The sequence below is a fragment of the Coturnix japonica genome, chromosome 4, assembly GCF_054131305.1.
Source record: "Coturnix japonica strain WE chromosome 4, WE-NBRP24, whole genome shotgun sequence".
Lineage (NCBI taxonomy): Eukaryota > Metazoa > Chordata > Aves > Galliformes > Phasianidae > Coturnix > Coturnix japonica.
In genome coordinates, this window is record NC_140666.1 from 90,805,334 (window position 1) to 90,822,213 (window position 16,880).

Consider the following 16,880-nt stretch of genomic DNA (forward strand, 5'->3'; position numbering starts at 1 on the left):
GGCGGGTCCTGGCACGGGGCGGGCACGGAGCCACCGGGACCCGCGGACAAAGGGCGACTGAGGGCTGCAGCTGCACCGGGACGGGGGGGAACGGGGGGAAACGGGGGGCGGGAGTGGGAGCGCGCGTGGGCGCACCCGCGTGTGTCGGTGCGCGGCAGCACGTGCCCGTGTCCGTGTCCGTGTCCGTGTCCGTGTCCGTGTCCGTCCTCCTTCAGCTGCAGCTCCGCAGGAACCGGCTCCGACCCGCCACGAGGAGCCGCCGCGCGTGGACGAGGCCGAGCGCGGAACGCGGCCCCGCGGGTCACGGTTTCCCACCCGGACGGCGCCGTCCGACGGACTCTGCCCGCTTCCAAGATGGCGGCGTTGGCCTCCTCCCCGCCCACTCGCCCGCACCGGATGTTTGCGACTGGGCGGGCGGAAGTAGGTCCGTCCGGAAAGCGTTCCCCCGCGGCGCCGGTTCGGGCTGTGGCGGCGGGTGGGCCGGGCCCATGAGCAAAGCGTGGAGACGGGGCAGGATGGAGGGCGGGGAGCACGGTGAGGACGGGACCGGGATGAGGGGCCGAGGGGCGGCGGGGTCAGGGCTCCGGGCCGCTCCGGGCTCCCGGTTCTGGGCCTCACGGCCGCTCCGGCCCTTATGGCGGCTCCCGCAGGTGACGAGGACGATGCCGTCGGTCACGGCGCTCACAAGAAGAAGCACAAGAAGCACAAGAAGAAGCACAAGAAGAAGCAGCAGCACGAGGCGGCCCCGCAGCTCAACGCGACGAAACCGCAGCTGAAGCTCAAGATCAAACTGGGGGGGCAGGTCCTGGGCACCAAGAGGTGAGAGCGGATATACAGCCCCCCCAGCCCCCCCCACCTCCCACCCCCCGACCCCCATCTCTCGTCCTCGGCGGGGTCCCTTGAAGGCCGCCCCCCCCCGTGTCCCCGGGTCGATGCCGCTGTTGGGACCCGCCCGGCTCCAGCCCCGACCTCCGTGTCCCCCCGCAGCGTCCCCACCTTCACCGTGGTCCCTGAAGCCCAGAGTTCCCCCTCCCCGCTGATGGTGGTGGATGAGGAGGATGAGCCCGGTGAGGGGGTCCCCATCGAGCAGTACCGGGCCTGGCTGGGTAAGTGCTGGGGGGGGGTGGGGGCTGGGAGGGGTTGGGCTGGGGGCCTGGGGCTGTTACCTGCCCGTCCTGCGGGCTCTGTGGGTGCCCCCACACCGAGCTCTGGGCCTTGTTGAGAGGGATTCCTGCGCCAATGGGCAGCGTGGGCTGCAGGGCGCTGTGGGGCTGACATGGCGCCGGGACAGAGCACAGCTGGGTGACTGCTCTGTCCTTGTCTGCCCGGCTCAGATGAAGACAGCAACCTGGACCCCTCCCCACTGCCCGACCTGGACTCTGAGAGCTGCTTCCCCGCCCGCGAGGAGGAGGAGGAGGAGGAGCGTTGGCTGGACGCGCTGGAGAAGGGCGAGTTGGACGATAACGGGGAGCTCAAGAAGGAGGTGGATGAATCGCTGCTGACGGCGCGGCAGGTGAACGGCGGGACCGGGACGGGGGGGGACGGGAGGAGACGGGGCCGGGGCCGGGAGCCGCCGCTTTATGTGCCCTGTGTCCGCAGAGGGCGCTCCTGCACAAGCAGCGGAGCCAACCGCTGCTGGAGCTGCCCATGGGCTACAAGGCCAAGGAGCTGACCGAGGAGATGCTGGTGAAGCGCGAGGAGCGGGCGCGGAAACGGCGGCTGCAGGCGGCCAAAAAGGCGGAGGAGAACAAGCAGCTGACGATCGAGCGGCTCACCAAGACCAACAAGGCCAAAGTGAAGGTGCTGCGGGAGCGTCGCGCCCGGCCGCCCCCCTGCGCCGTGGTTCAGTACCGGAACAACGCGCAGCTCATCACCGTGTCCTTCCCCGCCGGCTCCGCGCTGCCGCTGCTGCCCAGCTCCGCCCCCCCGGTGCCGCCGGTGCAGCTGTGCGGGGTGAGCGGCTGCACCAACCGGCGCCGGTACCGCTGCTCCAGCACCGGGACAGCGCTGTGCAGCATGGCCTGCTACAAACGGAACCTGCAGCTGCAGGAGGCCGCAGCATAGAGCGGGACCGGAACGACGGGGCTGTACAACGGGACTCTATAACGGGGCCGGGACTGATTAACGGGACTCTATAACGGGGCCATAAGGACGGGACTGTATAATGGGACTATAAGCGGTGCCGGGGCGGTATAACGGGGCCGTTCCGTCACGGAGCCCCCCCCCTCCATCCTTCCCCCCCGGTTCCGCCGCTGTTCTCGTCCCGGGACTCAGCGCCGCACGCGGGGAGAGGGGCGGGGCTTCACGGCGGCGTCCCATTGGCTACAACCTGCGTCCGGGCCAGAACAGCGCTCTGATTGGTCGGCACCACCGTCAATCTTCACTCGACTCGTGCCTCCGCTTTTCTTTGGCCGCCTCGGGGGCGGGGCCCGCACGCGATTGGTGGAGATGCCCGCCGGTCACGCGCGGTGGAGGAGGCCGAGGCAGCCATTGGCCGCGGCTCCCGTCAATCGCGGCCGGGAGGGCGGGGCCGCGCCTCCCATTGGCCGAGCGCGCCGGGGGGGCGGGACTCGGTCCCTTTGTCTCTGTTGTCGGGCGTGAGGCTCGGGCAGACGGCCTCCGATTGGACGAGGCGGGGCGGCGGCGGCGCCTCCCGTTGGCCGGAGGCGGCGGGGCGGCGTCCGATTGGCCGGGAGGGCGGCGGGGGGCGGGACCTCGGGCCGGGGAGCGATGGCGGCGGCGGAGGCTGCGGCCCGGGCGGCGGCGGGGACCCGGGCGGCCGCCATGGGGGGGGCGGGGGCGGCGGGGGGACAACGGGGACAACGGGGACAGCGGGGACAATGGCTGCTGCTGCGGGCGGCGGGGGCCGAGCGGGAGGAGCCGGAGCGGGGCCGCACGGGGCTGTAGGACGAGACATGGAGCGGCACGGCGGCAATGACGGGGAGTGGGCCGCGCTGCTGGGCCGGCAGCACCAGGTAACGGGGGCGGCACCGGGCGAGGCCGGGACACGGCCAGGAACCGGCCATAAAGCGGCCATAGAGCGGCCATAAAGCGGCCATAAAGCGGCCATGAACCGGCCATAAAGCGGCCATAAACCGGCCATAAACCGGCCATGAACCGGCCCCGGGGCGCTGCGATGCCCGGAGCTCCGTCCCGTCCCCATCCCGTCCCGGTGCCCGCGGACCCGCCGTGACGGTCCCGTTGTGCCCTCCAGGCCCGGGAGCTGTGCCCGGGGGTGAACAACCAGCCGTACGTGTGCGACACCGGGCACTGCTGCGGGGAGAGCGGCTGCTGCACGTACTACTACGAGCTGTGGTGTGAGTGCGGGGACCGGGGGCGGGGCCGGGGGCGGCGCGGGGCGGTCACGGCGCTTTGCCCGCAGGGTTCTGGCTGCTCTGGACCGGCCTCATCCTGTTCAGCTGCTGCTGCGCCTACCGGCACCGGCGGGCAAAGCTGCGCCTGCAGCAGCAGCAGCGGCAGCGCGAGATCAACCTCATCGCCTACCACGGTGCCTGCAACTACCCCGCCTCCATGATGGACCTCAGTGAGTGCGCACACCCCGTGTCCCCTACGGGACGGACCGTGCCCCGCGGGGCCGCGCTCAGCCCTAACCGGAGCCCTCCCCTGATCCCTCCCCCGCTCCCTTCCCCGTTCCCTTCCCTGTTCCCGATCCCTCCCCTGTTCCCTCCCCTGCCCCCTTCCCTATTCCCTTCCCCGTTCCCTTCCCTGTTCCCTTCCCTATTCCCTTCCCTGATCCCTTCCCCGATCCCTTCCCCGTTCCCTTCTCTATTCCCTTCCCCAATCCCTCCCCTGTTCCCTCCCCTGATCCCTTCCCCGTTCCCTCCCCTGTTCCCTTCTCTATTCCCTTCCCCGATCCCTCCCCTGCTCCCTCCCCTGATCCCCCCGTTCCCGCAGGGATGTTGGCCTCGTTCAAGCTGCCGGCCTACGAGGAGGTGGCTCACCGGCCCAACACGCCGCCGCCGCCCTACAGCTCCATCCTGGCGCAGCTGAGCGGCCCCCGCAGCCGGTTGGGCTCCAGCAGCCTGACGCTGTCGCCCAGCTCCGAGAACTGCACCAGCTGCTCCTGCGAGTCCAGCTGCGTCACGTCCCCCAGCAGCACGTCGCTCTCGGTGCAGGTGACGGACGACACGGAGCGCAGCCGGGCCAGCACGCCCAGCGACGACGGCGGCACCAGCAGCACCGGCACCGGCGCCAGCTGGGAGCTGCCCGACGAGCCGCCCGCCCGGCCGGCCCCGCACAAGCACACCCTGTTCTCCTCCAACGTGGATTTCTTCGAGGCCGACTGTCACCGCTGCTCCGACATCGAGGAGGGCGAGGAGGAGGAGGAGGATGAGGAGCGTTGCGGTGCGGCGGCCCAGGAGGGCGGGGAGCATTACCGGCACCGGCGGCTGACGGGGGACTCCGGCATCGAGGTCGGCCGCTGCCACGAGGAGGAGGGAGGCGACGAGAGCGAGGGCGAGGGAGCGCGGCTGCTGGGCAAGGCCGGCTCCGCTCGGGGGCAGCGGGGAGTCACAGCCGACACGGGGAGCGCGGAGCCGGGCACTGCCCCGCTGCCCGTGTGAGTCAATGAAACGACGCCGCCGCCATCCCGCCCGCGGGGCCGAACCCGGAGCAGCCCCCACCCCACCCCATCCCGTAATACACCATCCATCCCATCCCATAATACACCATCCATCCCATCCCATCCCGCCCCTCCCCGCAGCCGCCGCTCCCGGCCTTGGAGCAGCCGGGCTGGGGGCACCGCGGTGCCGGAGCCGCCGCTGCTCAGAGGGTCGGGGCGCGGCTGCCCCCCCCCCCCCCCCGTCTCTCCCACCCCCATCTCCCACCTCCCCCCGCTGCGGCCCCACCACCGTCCCCGGGCTGTGGACTCTCGCCTCGGAGCCCCCGGGCTGACCCCACCGGGTTCCCTGCTGTGACCGCCCCGCGCTTCCCCTCCGAACTGCTGCCACGGAACCGGGCCCGGCCGCGGGGGCGGCTCCGTCCCGCTGCAGCCTGCGGGGCTGGGTGCGGGCGGCCGCGATCCCGGCAGCGTCATCATTAAAGAGATGTGGAATCACAGCAGCGCCCTGGGGTGAGGATGGAGCCGAGCTGGGAAGCGGCTGTGAAGCAGAGACCCCCCCCCCCCCCCCCCCGTGCAGGGACCTTTACACTGAGCTCCAATGGAGGCGATGAAGCGTCACGTCTGAGGTTTATTGGTGGTGGAGGACGGGACCCCGGGGCCGGGAGCCTCCACCCGCCCCTGAGAAAGCCGGGAGCCCGGAGCCCCCCCCGCTTAATTAATTAATAGTCCTCGGCCATCACCAGCACCACCAGCGCCGACCAGCCGGTGAACGGGTGCGATCCCTGCCCCCTGCCGGTGCTGTCGCTGTAGTGCTCCCACAAGTAGCCGCTCTCCGCGTACTGCCGGTACAGGTTGTGGATCAGGTTGTGCCGCAGCTCCCGGTACAGTTTCGCCGCCCGCTCTCGGTGCGGCCCCGGCTGCTCGGCGTAACCGTGCAGCGCCCGCAGCGCCAGGTAGTTGATGTTGATCCAGACGGAGCCCCGCCAATAGGGCGGGTCGTGCTCGGTGTTGCGCTGCATGTACAGGGCGCTGTCACGGGACAACGAGCGCAGCCCGAAGGGCGACCAGAGCCGCCGCTCGTCGCTCATGGCCGCCAGCAGCGGCTCCAGGCGGGGCGAGTCGGGGCGCAGCAGCCGCAGCAGCAGCGGGAACAGGCTGACGTAGCCCAGCGCGCTGACGAACCGGGGCCGGGGCGGCTCGTGCACCACCCGAACCAGCCGCGGGGCCGGGGGGGGCCGCCCGGGGGTCGCCCGTCCCACCTCGCGCCGCAGCCCCACGGCGCCGCTGTGGTTGCCGAAGTCGGCGAAGGCGCCGAGCTCATCGGCCCAGTGCAGCCGCTCCAGCAGCTCGTTGTCGCTCAGCGCCCGCTCCATGTGCCGGTACGGCTCCGACGGCTCCTCCAGCCGCTCGGCCGCCTCCGCCAGCACCCGGGAGGCCAACGCCATCCAGCAGCGCAGGTCCAGGTGCCGCTCGTCCTCCGACGGGTGCGAGGCTCGCGGGTAATCGTCCAGCCCCGACGCCAACGTCTTGGGGTTGAGGAAGCGCTCGGGGTCGGGGTCGCGGCCGCGCCAGCGGAAGGTGTAGGGCAGGGGGCCGCTCTGCGTCGTGTTCAACCACTCGTACCACGAGCGCAGGCGGGGGAAGAGCCGGCGCAGGTAGGACGGGGGAGCGGAGCCCAGCAGCCGCTGCAGCGCCAGGAGCAGCGCGGGGGGGTTGGCCGTGTCGCTGTGCTGCACCACGAACTCGGGCGGCACTTTGGCCAGCGCTTCATCCCCCAGGATCTGCTCCCGCGGGATCCAGCCCTCGGCCGTCATCAGGTCCAGCCAATGCGCCACCACCTCGCGGCTCAGCTCGGGGTCCCAGCGCGCCAGCAGCAGCTGGTGGAAACCTTCGTCCCACAGGAAACCGCGGGGGAAGAAGGAGCGGGACGGGACGGCCGTGAACAGCGACCGCTCGGGGAAGGACACGGGGTGATGGTGCAGCGGGGAGCGCAGCAGGGAGCGCCCGTGGAAGTGCCCCATCCCGCCCAGCATGTTGCTGAGCGCCGCCTGCGCAAAGCGCCGCTGTGGGGCCGGGAATCCCTTGTGCTCCAGCCCAAACGTCTCCTCGAAGCGCCGCTCGAAGGCGGCCTGGTGTCGCGCCAGCTCCGCCGTCAGCACCGGCCCCGCCAGGGCCCCGCGTCGCTCCCGGACACTGCCCGACTCGAACGTCACCTCCACGACGGCCGGCAGCCGCAGCGTCACCTGGTGCAGCAGCAGGTGACTGTGTGCGGCCTCCTCCGCTCCCGGCAGCCCCCGGAACTTGTCCACCGCCACAAAGCGCCGCCGGGACCCGTCGGGGGGGGTGAAAACGAAGCGGCTGCTGAGGCTGCTCCGCACCACGTCGGTCAGACGGTGCAGCCCCGGGCTCCACGCGTCCAGGTAGTGGTAGCTGCAAATGGAGACAGGCCGTCAGTGCCACACGGAGACACGGGGCTGGGAGACGCCGACACCGCGGGGCACCTGCAGTACGGGACGTCGTCCCCACTGTCTGTGCTGGGTCTCAGGAAGGTGACCTTGAAGTCCCCCAGCTCCTCCGACGTCCCGCTCACGGCCGCCAGCCGGGTACCGTCCTCCAGGTGCGGCCGCAGCGTCCCCTGCCCGTCCGTGGCCACGTAGAAGAAGAGGGAGATGAGGGCGACCTGGCTGCCCGCGGCCTGAAAAGGGACGGGAAGGAGCACGGGGTGTCACCGACACCGCAGGGCATCACTGACACCGCAGGGCATTGCCAACACCACAGGGCATCACCGATACTACAGGGCATCACAGACACCACAGGGTGTCACCGACACCGCTGGGTATCACCGATACTGCAGGGCATCACTGATACTACAGGGCATCACAGACACCACAGGGCATCATCACCAACACTACACACCCCCCTCGTGCCGGTCCCGGCCCCGCGCTCACACACACACCGGTTCCTCACCCCCCCGTCCTGCCGGGCTGTGACTCTCCAGCTCCATTCCCCGCCGTGCCGCCCCCCCGGCCTCTTCACGAACTCGGTTCGCAGCAGCAGCCCCCGGTCGTGTATGTCCTGCAGGCCGAAGCTCTGCCCGTCGTGCATGACCCAGCCGTAGCGCTGCAGCCCGTCGCTCTGCTCACACGTGTGTCTCAGCTCGGCCCCGTCCCGCTGCTGCAGCCACATCAGCCCTGGGAACGGGAACGGGGGGAACGGGGGGATGGTCAGACCGGGATGGTCAGACCGGGATGGTCAGACCGGGCCCGGTGCCCCCCGCACACACGCACCGGTGACGACGCTGCGTGGGCTGCGTGTCTTCATGCCGAAGTACACGTGCGGCCGGTACGAGCCCCAGAACCGGTGCGGGGCGCTGTCGGGCCCGGTGGCCCCGGGGGGCAGCGCGGGCTCTGCGGGGTGCGGGCTGACGGCGCGGGCCGCCGCTCGCCACCGGCCCCACAGCAGCACGAGGCTCCCGGCGGCCGCCAGCCCCAGCCCCAGCGCCGCCACCAGCCCCAGCGCGGCCCGCCCGCCCCGCTCCCCCCGCGCTGCCCCGCGCTCCCGGGGCCGGTTCCGCGCCTCCCGGGGCCCCTCGGCTCCACGCCGCCGCCTCTCCGCCGCCATCTTGTCGACGTCATCGCCGCGCGACGCGCCGAGGAGGACGGAGCGCCGCCGAGTCGCGGTTACAGCGCCCCCCAGCGGAGCCGCCCGCAGGAGGACTGAGCGCAGACGCGGAGCCGGGCTGCCCGCACAGCTTCATTGCGCCCGGTGCTGCTCCCGGTGCTCCCGGTACGGTCCGGTGCTCCCGGAGGCGCCGCCCGGCTCTCACTGCTGCACGCGGCCCCCGTCGCCCTCGCTGACAAAGCGCTTCCGGGCCCTGTGTGGGGATATGGGGGGACGCCGCTGCCCCACAACTGCCCCCACGTCCCGCACCCAGCGGGTCCCCGGTGCCCCCGTCCCGTATAACAACCGGCAGCACCACGCGATGCCCGTCACCCCCATCCTGTGCCTGCAGGGCCCCACATCCCCACGTCTCTATATCGCAAACCCGGCAGCACCCCACGGCCCCATCCCATAGCTGACCCCATCCCATAGCTGACCCCATCCCATAGCTGCCCCATCCCATAGCTGACCCCATCCCATAACTGACCCCATCCCATAGCTGACCCCATCCCATAGCTGACCCTATCCCATAGCTGACCCTATCCCATAGCTGATCCCATCCCATAGCTGACCCCATCCCATAGCTGACCCTATCCCATAGCTGCCCTCATCCCATAGCTGACCCTATCCCATAGCTGACCCCATCCCATAGCTGACCCGGGCGGGGCTCACCTCGTCCACCAGCTCGTGGTGGAAGTGCGGCACCTCCAGCGCCCGCAGGCAGCGCCGCCTCCGCCACCTCCCCGCACAGCGGGTACTCGCGCAGCAGCACGTTCGTCTGCGGGACGCGGACACGGGACACGGGGATGTTGTGCGGGGACGAGGGGAGGCGGCACCGGGAGGTGACGGGGGGGGGATGGGGATGTTGAGCAAGGATGGGGCAGGAGCACGTGGAGAACACGTTCACCTGGCGTGTTCGCAGCCCACGCGGCCCTTGTAGCGCTCCAGGAAATCCAGCGGCAGCGCGTGGTCGGCCGCCGCCCGGGCAATGAACTGCCCCAGCATCTGGGGGGGGCGCGGAGTCAGCGCGAGGACCCCCGGCCCCTCGCCCGCCCCCCACCGAGGCCCCATCCCCAACCGCGAGACCCCGCCGGCACCTGGGGGGCTTCGGGGGTGTCGAGGATGAGGTCGGGGGGGTCCCGCAGCATCTCGTCGAAGGTTCGCTCGTCCTCGGGGCTCAGCACGCGGCCCACCAGCTCGGACAGCAGCTCTCGGTGGCTCGCTCTGCCCTCCAGCGCCAGCGCCGGCACCGCGTGTCTCCGGCCGCCCAGGTTCAGCCCCCGCAGCAGCTCCTGCGCCCGGCACCGCGCCGCCCGTGGGTGCCCACACCGGGCCACGGCCCGGCCCCAAATCCCCTCCATCCCTACGGTGCCCCCCGTCCCCTCCACGAGAGACTCCGCTCCTTCCCGAGGGCTCCCACCTGGACCCCCTCCCTGCCGCCAGGGCTGTGCCCCGCAGACCCCCCTGCCCCCCACGGGTCCCCTCCCCCTGACGCACCACAACCTCGCCGCTGTCCCCGTGCTCGCAGTACTCCAGCACCATGGGCTGCACATTCTGCTCCAGCTCGTCCTCCTCCAGTTCGGGCACCACGGTGGCACAGACCGTGTCCCCCTGCGCGGTCGGACGGGGGGCTCCGGTGGGGCGCCCGCACTGGGGGCTGCGGGGTGGGGGAGGGCTCGGCTGTACCTGCGCCACTTCGTCGTAGTTGGGGTCTCGGGCGTCGGGCTCGTGGTAGCCGTACACCACGTCGGGGCCCCCCACACGCCTTTACCCCCCGCGCCGCCTGCAGCGGGCAGAGGAGGGGCTCAGCCGGGGGCACGGCGGGCTCCTATGGGGGCTGCGGGGCCGCCCCGCGCTCACCTTTCTTGTGCAGCCCGCGGCCCTTCCCGCAGCGCGGTCTCCGCTCGTGCGCTGCCCTCGGGGCTGCCGGGTTCGGCTCCGGGCTCTTCGGCCGGCGGCTCCCGGGCGGAGTCCCGGGACGAGACGCGCCGCAGCCGCCGCTTGGCCTCGGCCCTGAGCCGCGCCTCGTGCAGCTGTTTCTCCGGGGGAGCCCAGGGCCGCGACCCCCCGGCGCCGTCCCCCCCCTCTTCTTCCTCCCCCTCCTCCTCTTCCTCTTCCTCCTCCTGCTGCTGCTCCGCGCTCGGTCCCTGCGTGCACGGGCGGCCCGTCACCGCGCTCCGGAGGGACCCCGCGGCCCCCGCCCACACACCGTCCCCGGCGGGGAACCCCCCGGCACCGCCCCGGGGCTCCGCTCCCGATACTTGCCACGGCGAACGGGGCGCGGGCGACGGTGTCCGGCTCGGCCGTGCTGGAGGCGGACATCCCGGCGGCACCGGGACCGGGATGGGAGGGAGGGGAGTGGGAGCGCTGCTCCGCCGGACCCCGCCCCGCCGCGCGGAGGAAGTGACCGGGAGGAGGCGGCGGCACCATGGGAGCCGTAGTCCCACCGGCACCGGCGCAAACGGGGCGCGGGGCGGGCGAGGGTCCCGAGGGGCTCCGTGCACTCACGGACCCGCGCGGGGGAATCTCAGACCCCACCGTGGATGCTCCCGACCGGCACCAAACGGCACGTCCACGGGGAACCGGACACGCCGCGGTGCGGACGGAGCTCGGAGGAGGGGACGGAACCCGCCCGGTGTCCCCGCGGGGGCAGCGCCGAGGGCAGACGGCGACGGCGCGGGGCGGGGAGCGACGCGTCGGGATGTTCGTGGACACGGGGCGGGACCGGCCCCGACCGCAGCCCCCGCGCGGGACCCCAGAGACCGGGACCGGAGCCGGATCCGGAGCTCAGCGCCGCGTGTCTTTATTGCGCTCAGCCCTCGGGGCTCTTGGCCATGCAGGGCAGCCCCGGCACCCGCCAGCGCCGCGCTCCGTGCAGCCGCAGCGCCAACCACTGCTGCTGCCCGGCCGACAGGTACGACTCGGGGGGGGCGCCGCGGGACCGGCCGGGGGCGTCTGCGCCGGGAACGGGCGGGGGGGGCCCCGCTGAAGGCCCCGCTGCCTCCAGGGTGTCCAGGCTGTGCAGGCTGCTGGCGCCCAGCTCCTGAGCGCGGCCACCGTGGTTGGAACCTGGAGGGGGAGGAGGCGGAGTCGGAGCGCAGGGGGAGCTGTGGGGGCTCCCAGCTTTGTCTCATCTCTATTTCTGCCCCAATCCTCGTCCTCATCCCCTTCCTCATCGCCATCGACATCCCCGTTCCCACCCCATCTCCGTTCCATTTCTGTCCTTGTCCCTCCACTCTCCTCCCCACCCGATCCCCATCCCATCTCCATCCCATTTCCGTCCCATTTCTGTCCCTATCCTTGTCCGTGTCCATCCCCCTGCCCGCCCTGTCCCCATCCCATCTCCAGCCCATCCCCTCCCCGTCCCATCCTGTCCCGCCCCCTCCTCACAGCAGTGCCGCAGGGAGCTCCAGCCGTGGGATGGCAGATAGGCCTTTCCGCTGGGCTGCTGCAGGAGGCACAGGATGGCGCCGTCCATCTGCTGGAGGACCCGCAGGGACAGCAGCTCCTGCCTCGTGTCGGGCTCCAGCCCGTACTGCTCGCACTGCACCAGCTGCCGCACCAGCGCGAAGTCCCGCTGCAGCTGCAGAGCGCCCTGCAGGCTGCGGGCAGCGCCTCAGCACCCGCACAGCGCCCGCACCGACCCCCAGCCCCCCCCGGCTCCCCACGGACCTGAACTTGATCTTCCGTGCCAGGATATGATCCATCCACGCCTCCACGAACGCCGTCACCACCCGCGCCAACGTGGGCACCTGCGAGTCGCGGGGCAGCAGCTGGGCGCCCTGCAGCACCTGGCCCAGCACCGACTGCGCCGCCGCCGCCGCGTATTCGCTGGGGGAGCTGGGCAGCTCTATGGGGACACGGCGTCAGCACCGGGACACGAGGAGGACGAGGAGGAGGAGGGGATGGGAGCCGCCACCCACCGGCTCTGAGGCCGAGCCTCCAGTGCCGGCCCAGCGGCATGGTCTGCTCGAAGATCTCCGCCGACATCCGCTTGCAGTCCGTGGAGAAGAGCTTCAGCACGTCCCCCGCGAACAGCTGGGGGCGGAGGGGGTCAATGGGGGCCGCAGGGTGGGTCAATGGGGGCCGCAGGGTGGGTCCCCAGCCCAGGACCCGCTGCGGGCCCCCAGAGCTGCGTTACCGGCCGTACCTGGATGCTGTTGGCCGCGGATCGGATCTGCAGGCACAGCCACCTCTCGTGGTGGGAGCGCAGCCGCCGGTGGGGCTCGAGGTGCTGCGCGCTGCCCTCGGGCTCCGGGAAGGCCGCGTTCACCAGCAGCTGCAGCGCGTCCGTCTCGGCCTTGAGCAGCTGCGGAGCGGAGGGTGGTGACCTCAAACCGGCCCCGGGGCCGCAGTCCCGCACCGCGCCGAGCCCCGCACCCACCTGCAGGTCTCCCTGCGTGACGAGCAGGAACTGCGGCAGGGACCACGCGGCCAGGTACTGGAAGGCTTTGCCCATCAGCCAGGAGCACGAGGCCTGAGCCGTGGCCAGGCAGCAGCCCAGCAGCTGCAGGCGCAGGCAGGGGGAGCCGGGGGGGGCGCCTGGGGAGCGGAGCGGGGAGGGGGCGTCACTCAGAGCTGAGCGCAGCGGAGGCGGATCCGCCCCCATCCCCGGGTCCCGGCCATGCCCCGCTCACCGTCCGGACCGTCCGGCAGGTTCCGCAGGGCGGAGCCCAGGGCCGGGTAGAGCCGCTGTAGGAGCCGCGCTGTGCCGCTGTGCGCCGCGCCGTCCGACAGCTCCGGCACCGCGCAGCGATCGCTGAGCCCCGAGCCCAGCGCCAGGGCGAAGTCTGCGGGGAGACGCGACGTGAGCGGTGCCCGGAGCCGTGCGGGTCCCTCCCCCCGTCCGCCCCACGCGTACCTCGCTGCCAGGCCAGCAGGGCGCCCCGGCACTGCAGCCGCCGGCACAGCCGCCCCAGCTCCTCCTCGCACTCCGCGGGGACGCGGCCTGCGGACGGACAGCGCTGAGGACCGGCCCGCGGGATTCCGCGTGGTGCCGGGTTTCCGCGGGGAGCGGAGCCGCCCCTCCCGCACGTACCGGCACCGAGCGCCCGCTGCAGCTCCCGCGCGGCGCCGACGGCGCTTCCCGTCCCGGCGGCCGCCAGCTCCAGCCGAGGACCCAGCGCGGCGCCGGCCGCCTCCCAGCACAGCGGCCGGTACCGGGCGTGCAGAGCCTCGGCCGCCGCCGCGTGCGTCGCGTCCAGCCAGCGAACCGCCTTGCGGGCCGAGCCCGGCCGCGGGGACGGAGCCGCGGGGCTCCCGGTGGGAACGGGGAGGGCGGAGCGCCAAAGGCCGTCGGCGGAGGCCACCAGCACCTGCAGCGCGGGGACCACGAGCCGCTCGTCGTCGAGGCACAGCGCCCGCAGCTGCTCGGGGAGGTCCCGCCCCGCATCATCCTCCTCCTGCCCCGCGGATCCGCCGTCTCGGTGCCGCAGGAGCCGCGCGAGGTTCTCGGCCGCCCGCCGGCCCCGCTCGGCCGCCAGCAGCGCCAGCACCCGCCGCAGGGGGAAGGTGCGGGGCCGCATCCCCGCAGCGCAGCCCGGCTCCGGGCCCAGCTCCCGCAGCGCGCGGTTGTAGGTGTCCAGGCCTCGGAACAGGTCGCCCAGCAGCGCCGGGGGGGTCCCGTCCCGCATCGCCCCGCGCAGCGCCGCCTCCAAACGCCGCTCGAGCAGCAGCGCCGCCTGCAGCGCCAGCAGCCGCAGCGCCCGCCGCATGTACCGCACCGCCTCGTGCCGCCGCAGCAGCAGCGGCCGCAGCCACGCGTCGCCCCGCATCCGCCGCCGCAGCGCGGCCCAGTGCCCGGCGTGAACCCGCAGCTCCTCGCACAGCGCCCGCAGCGCCCGCGGCTCCGGCTCCGGCTCCGGGCCCAGCAGCCGCCGGACGAAGTCGGAGCCGCCCTTGAGGCGGCGGCTGTAGCTCCGGGCCACGCGCAGCTGGTGCCGGTGCAGGAGCAGCGCGTGCAGCGCGGCGCAGCGCTCGGCCACGCGTGGGTGCGCGGCGTGGAAGCAGAAGGCGGCGGCGGGCGGCGGCAGCACGTGGCCGTGGAACGTCTCGGTGCGCGGGTTTTCCCACGCGCGGAACGAGCCACGCAGCCCCTGGAAGCTCCGCTCAACCTGCACCGCCAGGAGCTGCGCAGCGTCTGTATCGTCCGTATCGTCCGTATCATCCCCATCGGCCGCATCGTCACCGGCCCCGTCGGGCTCCTCGTGCTCCCCGTCGCTGTCGGACACGTTGGAGCCGCCCGGCCGGGCCCCGCGCAGCCGGAGGATCCCGGGGCTGACGCAGCTGCGCAGCATCGCCTCGGCCCGGTGCAGGGAGCGGGACAGCCCGGCCCGGGAGCTGCCGCCTGCGGGATGGAGCGACGGGGGGAACGAGCGGGGAACGTGCGGCCAAACGGGGGACACGGGGGGGGCGGGGGATGTCGGGGTGCGGGACCGGCAGCGCCGGGCTCACCTGCGGGCTCTGCGGGCTGCACGACGCCCCCGGGCACGGCGGGCACGGCGGGCAGGGCGCCCCGCGGCGGCGGCGGCGGCGAAACTCGGGCCATGAGCAGCAGCAGCAGCGAGTCCAGGCCGGGCCCGTCGGCTCCCAGCAGCTGATGGAACGGGGCGGGACGATGCGGGGCCGGGCGGGCGCCGTTAGCACGGGGACACGGCCCGGCCCGGCCGAGCGATGGCGGCGGCCCCGAACCCGAACTCGGCTCCGAGAACCCGAACGGCTCCGGGCCGAACGAGCCCCACCATCGCCCCGAGCCGCTCCACGGCACCGGGCCCCGCTCCCCGCTCACCTGCAGGCCCGGCCTGGCGCCCGGCCCGTCCTCCATTCCCCGCAGCGTCCCGGAGCCCGGCGGAAATGAGCTCAACACCGCGCCGTTAATCCGGCAGCGCCCGGGGGACACCGGGACGGCGCGGGGCGGTGTGGGCCGGGACGCAGCGCTCGGCGGATCTTGGGCCTCGCCGGCCGCCGTATTGCCCTCGTCCAAGATGGCGGCGGCCGCTTCGCGCCCCACTTCCGGCGTCCGAACTGCGGGCGCTTCCGGTAGCGGGGGGCGGTTCGTCCCGCCGCGTTTCGGTTTCGTTTGTTGTCGCCCCGCCCCGCGCGGCCATGGGGGATGACACGGGGCTGGGGGACGGGCCGGGGCTGCGGCTCGGCTTTAACCCGCGCTGGGTCCGCATCGAGACCGACGACGAGGACGAGGAGGAACCGGAGCCGCGCTTCGTGCCGCCCGGCCCGGCCTTCATCCCGCCCATCCCGCCCATCCCGGTCATCCCGGTTATCCCGCCCGTCCCCCCCGCCCCGCTGTGTCTCTATGGGCCGCTCCCGGTTCCGCCGTTTCCCCCCCCGCGCCGTTTCCCGGCCGTGGACCCGGAGCCGCGTGAACTGAGCGCGACGTGGGGGCAGCGCGTCACGGCCGAGGTCAGTGTCCGCCCCGCTCCGTGTCCGCCCCGCCCCGTCCCGCCCCGTCCCGGTCCGTCCCCCCGCGGCCTTTGCTCCGTCCCTCGGTCCCGGTTCGGTTTTGCCGTCCCGGGGCCGAACCTTCCCCTGCTCCTGCCGTCGTACATCGCCTTAATGCCGCCCCTCCCGCTCCGGGGCTCCCGCGGACCCCCCCGCAGCCCCGCGGTATCGCCCCATCCCGGTTGTCCCATCGCTGCTGTCCGTGTGTCCCAGCCCGGTCCCGCAGCGCCGCCATCGGTCACCGTCTCTTTCCCCAGGAGGCGGAACGGAACGCGCTGGAGCTGCTGGCGGAGGAGGATCGAGAGAAGAGGAAAGCGGAGAAAAAGAAACTGAAGAAGAAGGTGGGGGGGGGCTGCGGGCTGGGAGCGTCCATCCGCCCCTACGGGCCGTGCCCGCTGCTCGCACTGCACCCCTGAGCTGCGCCCTGGGGCGTGTGTTGGTTCGTTCTGCTGCTGCCGGGTTCGTTCTGCTGCCGGCTCAGCGCTGCTTTGTTTCTGCGTTCCAGAAGCAGAAGGACAGGAGGAAACAGGAGAAGCTGGAGCAGGAGCTGAGGAGCAAACAGGCGGCCGCATCGGTGAGGAGCTTTGTGCCTCCGTGGGGTGGGCAGCCATGGGCACAGTGCAGGGCGGGCACTGAGGGGCCTCGGGGGGCTCCTGTAAATACCCAGAGCCCAGGAGCTGGGAGCAGAGCCCACCCACCGCCCTCCTGTGTCTGCAGAGCACCACGTCCCTGCCCGGTGCTGCTCATGGGGACACCAGCGGCATCGAGGAGGAGAGCGGCTGCCTGACCAGCTGCCCACAGCACCTCCAGGATCGTGCAGAGGAGGGACTGGGGGACCTGGAGGGCATAGAGGTGAGAGTGGGACACCCTGGGTCTGCCCCACACGGTGCCCCTGAGTGCCACCCCCCCACAGCCCTGGTACATGGCTCTGCACGGCTCCTGTCCCTCGTTTCTCTAGGATGAACTGGATTTGAGCTGCAGTTTTGTCGTCAAAGCTTGGCAGAAGGCTGGCGTGAAGCTGCCGCCACCTGCAAGAGAGAAATCAGTCAGAGCTGATGCTGCACAGCCCAGAAAGAGGCTGCAGGAGGGGGTGAGTTGGATCCCATTCCTGCAGAGGGGCATCTCCCCCAGTGAGAAGTGTGCTGTGCTGCTCAGGGCATGTGGTCTGTGGGGGCAGAGCCTG

At 72.5% G+C, this 16,880-nt stretch overlaps 6 protein-coding genes across 13 annotated transcripts in view; 3 read left to right on the forward strand and 3 right to left on the reverse strand.

Annotated features, from left to right (window-relative positions):
• Nucleotides 1-16,880, forward strand: part of TTC31 (tetratricopeptide repeat domain 31) — a 34,863-nt gene that overhangs the window by 14,856 nt on the left and 3,127 nt on the right. For 5 of the 6 annotated variants that reach the window (XM_085547643.1, XM_015850216.3, XM_085547644.1 and 2 more), the window contains exons 1-5: nucleotides 15,323-15,658; nucleotides 15,955-16,038; nucleotides 16,203-16,271; nucleotides 16,415-16,549; nucleotides 16,656-16,787. In XM_085547643.1, the coding sequence (XP_085403769.1) occupies nucleotides 15,347-15,658; nucleotides 15,955-16,038; nucleotides 16,203-16,271; nucleotides 16,415-16,549; nucleotides 16,656-16,787 (732 nt within the window). In that variant the 5' untranslated portion in view covers nucleotides 15,323-15,346. Of the gene's footprint in view, nucleotides 1-15,322; nucleotides 15,659-15,954; nucleotides 16,039-16,202; nucleotides 16,272-16,414; nucleotides 16,550-16,655; nucleotides 16,788-16,880 lie in introns of those variants that run through there. The other variant, XM_085547642.1, reaches the window with a different exon arrangement.
• On the forward strand, nucleotides 58-2,388 carry INO80B (INO80 complex subunit B). Of its 2 annotated transcripts, none has more exons than XM_015850221.3 (5): nucleotides 58-424; nucleotides 651-819; nucleotides 988-1,106; nucleotides 1,335-1,513; nucleotides 1,600-2,388. In XM_015850221.3, exons 1-5 carry the CDS (start codon nucleotides 355-357, stop codon nucleotides 2,062-2,064), a joined length of 1,002 nt encoding a protein of 333 aa, XP_015705707.2. In that variant the 5' UTR covers nucleotides 58-354; the 3' UTR covers nucleotides 2,065-2,388. The 2 variants fall into 2 exon arrangements, with proteins under 2 accessions (XP_015705707.2, XP_015705708.2); XM_015850222.2 differs by lacking the exon at nucleotides 58-424 and adding an exon at nucleotides 427-534.
• Nucleotides 2,701-5,079, forward strand: WBP1 (WW domain binding protein 1). Its single transcript, XM_015850220.3, has 4 exons — nucleotides 2,701-2,975; nucleotides 3,215-3,317; nucleotides 3,383-3,544; nucleotides 3,916-5,079. The coding sequence occupies exons 1-4, from the start codon at nucleotides 2,841-2,843 to the stop codon at nucleotides 4,581-4,583; spliced, it is 1,068 nt and encodes a 355-aa protein (XP_015705706.2). The 5' UTR covers nucleotides 2,701-2,840; the 3' UTR covers nucleotides 4,584-5,079.
• MOGS (mannosyl-oligosaccharide glucosidase) lies at nucleotides 5,193-8,203 on the reverse strand. 2 transcript variants are annotated; one of them, XM_015850201.3, is made up of 4 exons: nucleotides 7,870-8,203; nucleotides 7,550-7,773; nucleotides 7,084-7,277; nucleotides 5,193-7,012 (listed from the first exon to the last, which is right to left on the reverse strand). In XM_015850201.3, exons 1-4 carry the CDS (start codon nucleotides 8,201-8,203, stop codon nucleotides 5,302-5,304), a joined length of 2,463 nt encoding a protein of 820 aa, XP_015705687.2. In that variant the 3' UTR covers nucleotides 5,193-5,301. The 2 variants fall into 2 exon arrangements, with proteins under 2 accessions (XP_015705687.2, XP_015705688.2); XM_015850202.3 differs by having other exon boundaries at nucleotides 7,539-7,773; nucleotides 7,870-8,081.
• LOC107306817 (uncharacterized) lies at nucleotides 8,214-10,817 on the reverse strand. Its single transcript, XM_085547650.1, has 7 exons — nucleotides 10,508-10,817; nucleotides 10,103-10,389; nucleotides 9,740-9,899; nucleotides 9,340-9,534; nucleotides 9,150-9,247; nucleotides 8,915-9,020; nucleotides 8,214-8,456 (listed from the first exon to the last, which is right to left on the reverse strand). The coding sequence occupies exons 1-7, from the start codon at nucleotides 10,670-10,672 to the stop codon at nucleotides 8,214-8,216; spliced, it is 1,254 nt and encodes a 417-aa protein (XP_085403776.1). The 5' UTR covers nucleotides 10,673-10,817.
• CCDC142 (coiled-coil domain containing 142) lies at nucleotides 11,030-15,213 on the reverse strand. Its single transcript, XM_032441597.2, has 11 exons — nucleotides 15,030-15,213; nucleotides 14,696-14,837; nucleotides 13,281-14,588; nucleotides 13,104-13,190; nucleotides 12,880-13,032; nucleotides 12,627-12,784; nucleotides 12,393-12,551; nucleotides 12,166-12,280; nucleotides 11,915-12,092; nucleotides 11,633-11,844; nucleotides 11,030-11,311 (listed from the first exon to the last, which is right to left on the reverse strand). The coding sequence occupies exons 1-11, from the start codon at nucleotides 15,063-15,065 to the stop codon at nucleotides 11,055-11,057; spliced, it is 2,805 nt and encodes a 934-aa protein (XP_032297488.2). The 5' UTR covers nucleotides 15,066-15,213; the 3' UTR covers nucleotides 11,030-11,054.

Excerpts from the sequence above, each read along its gene's own strand:
- WBP1 (XM_015850220.3), top strand. The coding sequence starts at position 2,841 with ATGGCTGCTGCTGCGGGCGGCGGGGGCCGAGCGGGAGGAGCCGGAGCG. Across the intron at positions 3,318-3,382 it reads GTACTACTACGAGCTGTGGT|GGTTCTGGCTGCTCTGGACC; the intron begins GTGAGTGCGGGG and ends CTTTGCCCGCAG. Across the intron at positions 3,545-3,915 it reads CGCCTCCATGATGGACCTCA|GGATGTTGGCCTCGTTCAAG; the intron begins GTGAGTGCGCAC and ends CCGTTCCCGCAG.
- MOGS (XM_015850201.3), bottom strand. The coding sequence starts at position 8,203 with ATGGCGGCGGAGAGGCGGCGGCGTGGAGCCGAGGGGCCCCGGGAGGCG. Across the intron at positions 7,774-7,869 it reads CCCACGCAGCGTCGTCACCG|GGCTGATGTGGCTGCAGCAG; the intron begins GTGCGTGTGTGC and ends TCCCGTTCCCAG. Across the intron at positions 7,013-7,083 it reads GACGACGTCCCGTACTGCAG|CTACCACTACCTGGACGCGT; the intron begins GTGCCCCGCGGT and ends CTCCATTTGCAG.
- CCDC142 (XM_032441597.2), bottom strand. The coding sequence starts at position 15,065 with ATGGAGGACGGGCCGGGCGCCAGGCCGGGCCTGCAG. Across the intron at positions 13,191-13,280 it reads GCAGCGGGCGCTCGGTGCCG|GCCGCGTCCCCGCGGAGTGC; the intron begins GTACGTGCGGGA and ends GTCCGTCCGCAG. Across the intron at positions 11,312-11,632 it reads GAGCTCCCTGCGGCACTGCT|GTTCCAACCACGGTGGCCGC; the intron begins GTGAGGAGGGGG and ends CTCCCCCTCCAG.
- LOC107306817 (XM_085547650.1), bottom strand. The coding sequence starts at position 10,672 with ATGGTGCCGCCGCCTCCTCCCGGTCACTTCCTCCGCGCGGCGGGGCGG. Across the intron at positions 9,535-9,739 it reads GGGACAGCGGCGAGGTTGTG|GAGCTGCTGCGGGGGCTGAA; the intron begins GTGCGTCAGGGG and ends TGCCGGGCGCAG. Across the intron at positions 8,457-8,914 it reads ACCACGAGCTGGTGGACGAG|GGCCCGGAAGCGCTTTGTCA; the intron begins GTGAGCCCCGCC and ends ATCCCCACACAG.
- INO80B (XM_015850221.3), top strand. The coding sequence starts at position 355 with ATGGCGGCGTTGGCCTCCTCCCCGCCCACTCGCCCGCACCGGATGTTT. Across the intron at positions 425-650 it reads GACTGGGCGGGCGGAAGTAG|GTGACGAGGACGATGCCGTC; the intron begins GTCCGTCCGGAA and ends CGGCTCCCGCAG. Across the intron at positions 1,514-1,599 it reads CGCTGCTGACGGCGCGGCAG|AGGGCGCTCCTGCACAAGCA; the intron begins GTGAACGGCGGG and ends CTGTGTCCGCAG.